General features: G+C 46.5%; 1 protein-coding gene across 1 annotated transcript in view; it reads right to left on the reverse strand.

Annotated features, from left to right (window-relative positions):
- Nucleotides 1–265: 265 nt before the first annotated feature.
- TCHH (trichohyalin) overlaps nt 266–2,548 on the reverse strand; it is an 8,325-nt gene continuing 6,042 nt past the window's right edge. The window contains 1 exon segment of the mRNA XM_026447779.1: nt 266–2,548. This exon segment is cut by the window's right edge and continues 10 nt beyond it. Within this exon segment, the coding sequence (XP_026303564.1) occupies nt 1,340–2,548 (1,209 nt within the window). The 3' untranslated portion in view covers nt 266–1,339.

Here is a 2,548-nt window from a genome sequence, read left to right on the forward strand (position 1 = left end):
GTGAGTCGCTGCAAGAAATGGCATAGAAAGCTGTGGTGTCAAGAACAAAAACACTCCGAAAGAGAATCTCAGTGTGGGGATGGAAATAGAGCTCACCCTAACTGGGGGGGGGAAGGTTAGGGAAAAAGAATTCTCTCCCCTCTTTTTTAATATTTGGACATAGATAAGTAACGAAATGCCCTTACATGATTGGGAACTTGTGTTAGTTTCCAGGCCATGAGATCTTGAGTTATGATTGACGCAGAGTTAAAACAGACAAAAGTAGTTACTTGCTAAACATTTATTAATTTTTTCACAGTTCAATTATTTCAACAAGAGTATCTCTAACGTATTATCAACAGGCCTCAAATGATTGTGGGCTGATGGGTCTTGTCAAAGGGCCTCTAGAAATTTGCCCCTATGTTCATGCATTTTTCCCTTTTACACCCCCAACATGCTCTATGTGATCTCTTATTGGCCCTAGAGTAAGACAGATGTTTATGGGATTCTGAGCAGCTTCCTTCTAATAAGCTAAAATTAACAAAGGTTCGTAATATTCTCAAACTCATCAAAACTTGGGGAAGTAGAATGAACACTACAGACTACAACAGACATAATTTTAAAATTTGAACTCTGAAGTTGTTTGAGAAACACCTCATTTTTGCTTCATGAGATCATGTGTTTAAGTGGAATTGAGTGTAAAAAAAATCTAATTTGAACTCTAAATCTTCAAAGCTAAACCTATTTATAACAGATATTTCTTCCAGTAATGGGCTGATTTCACAGGAAGTTTTTATGCAGAGGTCACTCCTCCTGCACTATTCAACAAGGGTTATAAAAATTTAGTTACCTGGAATTTGTGCTTATTATGCCACAAAAGATGAAAAGCTATTTGGAGAAAATGATCAATTTAGGTTCAAGAAGAAATAGCAACTTGAACATTAAAAGTATCTGCACTTTCCACAAGATGGGTCAATCATTAAACAAACAGACTCATTGTTTAGAATCTCAAATCATCTTATTATTCTTGTTGCTTCTGAAAGCAATAAATGAACATGTTCATCAAACAAAATTTCTTAAACAAATTAAATGATTTATATGCTTTTTAAAAAATGCACACCACATCTGCATCAAAGAGCAAAAGAAAGACATCTTGCAGTAAAGAACTACTTGAGGAAGAATAAAAGGCAGGAGTACAAAGTACATAAAATAAGCGTAGTTTAAGATTTTGGAAGAAGACATTCTAACATCAGATAGTTTTCCCACAACCAGAAACATCTGAGTTATCACTTGGTACCCAGTGTTTCTCATTTTCCCGTGCTCGAAGCTTTGGCAGGTGTCAGGATATTGGCAACATCTCTTAAGGGCGGTATTGAGATCTCTGCTCTTGGATGTACTCATAGAGAGGGCTGGAGCGCACTGGGACGCTGGCAAACTGATGACTGCCGGGCTCCAGAAGCCGCCCATGGCCCTTCCCTTCTTGGGATTGTGTTTCCCGGACTTGGCGGCGCCTCTGTTCCTCCTCCTGCTCGCTGCGGAGGTGTTCTTCCCGTAATTTCCTTTCCCGTTCCTGGCGACGTTTCTGCTCTTCTTCTTGCCATAGTTCTTGTGCCTGACGACGACTCTTCTCCTGCGTGGCAAACTGCTCCTCCGCCCGGTACTGCCCGTCTCGCTCCTGCCTGAGCCTCTGCGCTTCCTGTTTCTTAAGCTGCAGCTGCTCTTCTTCCCAGCGATACTTTCTGTCACGATCTTGGCGGCGCAGCTGCTGTTCTTCCCTCTCCTGGGGGAGCTGTTCCTCCTCGCGGAATTTTCTGTGGCGCTCCTGGCGGCGCAGCTGCTGTTCTTCCCTTTCCTGACGGAGCTGCTCTTCCTCCAGGAATTTTCTGTCGCGTTCTTGGCGGCGCAGCTGCTCTTCCTCCGTTTCTTGGCGCAGCTGTTCCTCCTGGAGGAATTTTCTCTCTCGTTCCTGAGGGCGCAGCTGCTGTTCCTCTTCGCGGAATTTTCTGTCACGCTCTTGGCGGCGCAGCTGCTGTTCTTCCCTTTCCTGGAGCAGCTGTTCCTCTTCGCGGAATTTTCTGTCGCGGTCGTGGCGGAGCTGTTGTTCGCGCTCCTGGCGGCGCAGCTGCAGTTCCGCGAGGAATTTTCTGTCACGCTCTTGGCGGCGCAGCTGCTGTTCCTCCTCACGGAATTTTCTGTCGCGCTCCTGACGGCGCAGCTGCTGTTCTTCCCTTTCCTGACGGAGCTGCTCTTCCTCCAGGAATTTTCTGTCGCGTTCTTGGCGGCGCAGCTGCTCTTCCTCCGTTTCTTGGCGCAGCTGTTCCTCCTCACGGAATTTTCTCTCCAGTTCTTGGCGGCGCAGCTGCTGTTCCTCCTGGAGGAATTTTCTCTCTCGTTCCTGAGGGCGCATCTGCTGTTCCTCTTCAAGGAATTTTCTGTCACGCTCTTGGCGGCGCAGCTGTTGTTCCTCCCTATCCTGGAGCAGCTGTTCCTCTTCGCGGAATTTTCTGTCGCGGTCGTGGCGGAGCTGTTGTTCGCGCTCCTGGCGGCGCAGCTGCTGTCCCTCCTCCAG

Source organism: Piliocolobus tephrosceles, chromosome 1 (genome assembly GCF_002776525.5).
Source record: "Piliocolobus tephrosceles isolate RC106 chromosome 1, ASM277652v3, whole genome shotgun sequence".
In the NCBI taxonomy this organism is placed as follows: domain Eukaryota; kingdom Metazoa; phylum Chordata; class Mammalia; order Primates; family Cercopithecidae; genus Piliocolobus; species Piliocolobus tephrosceles.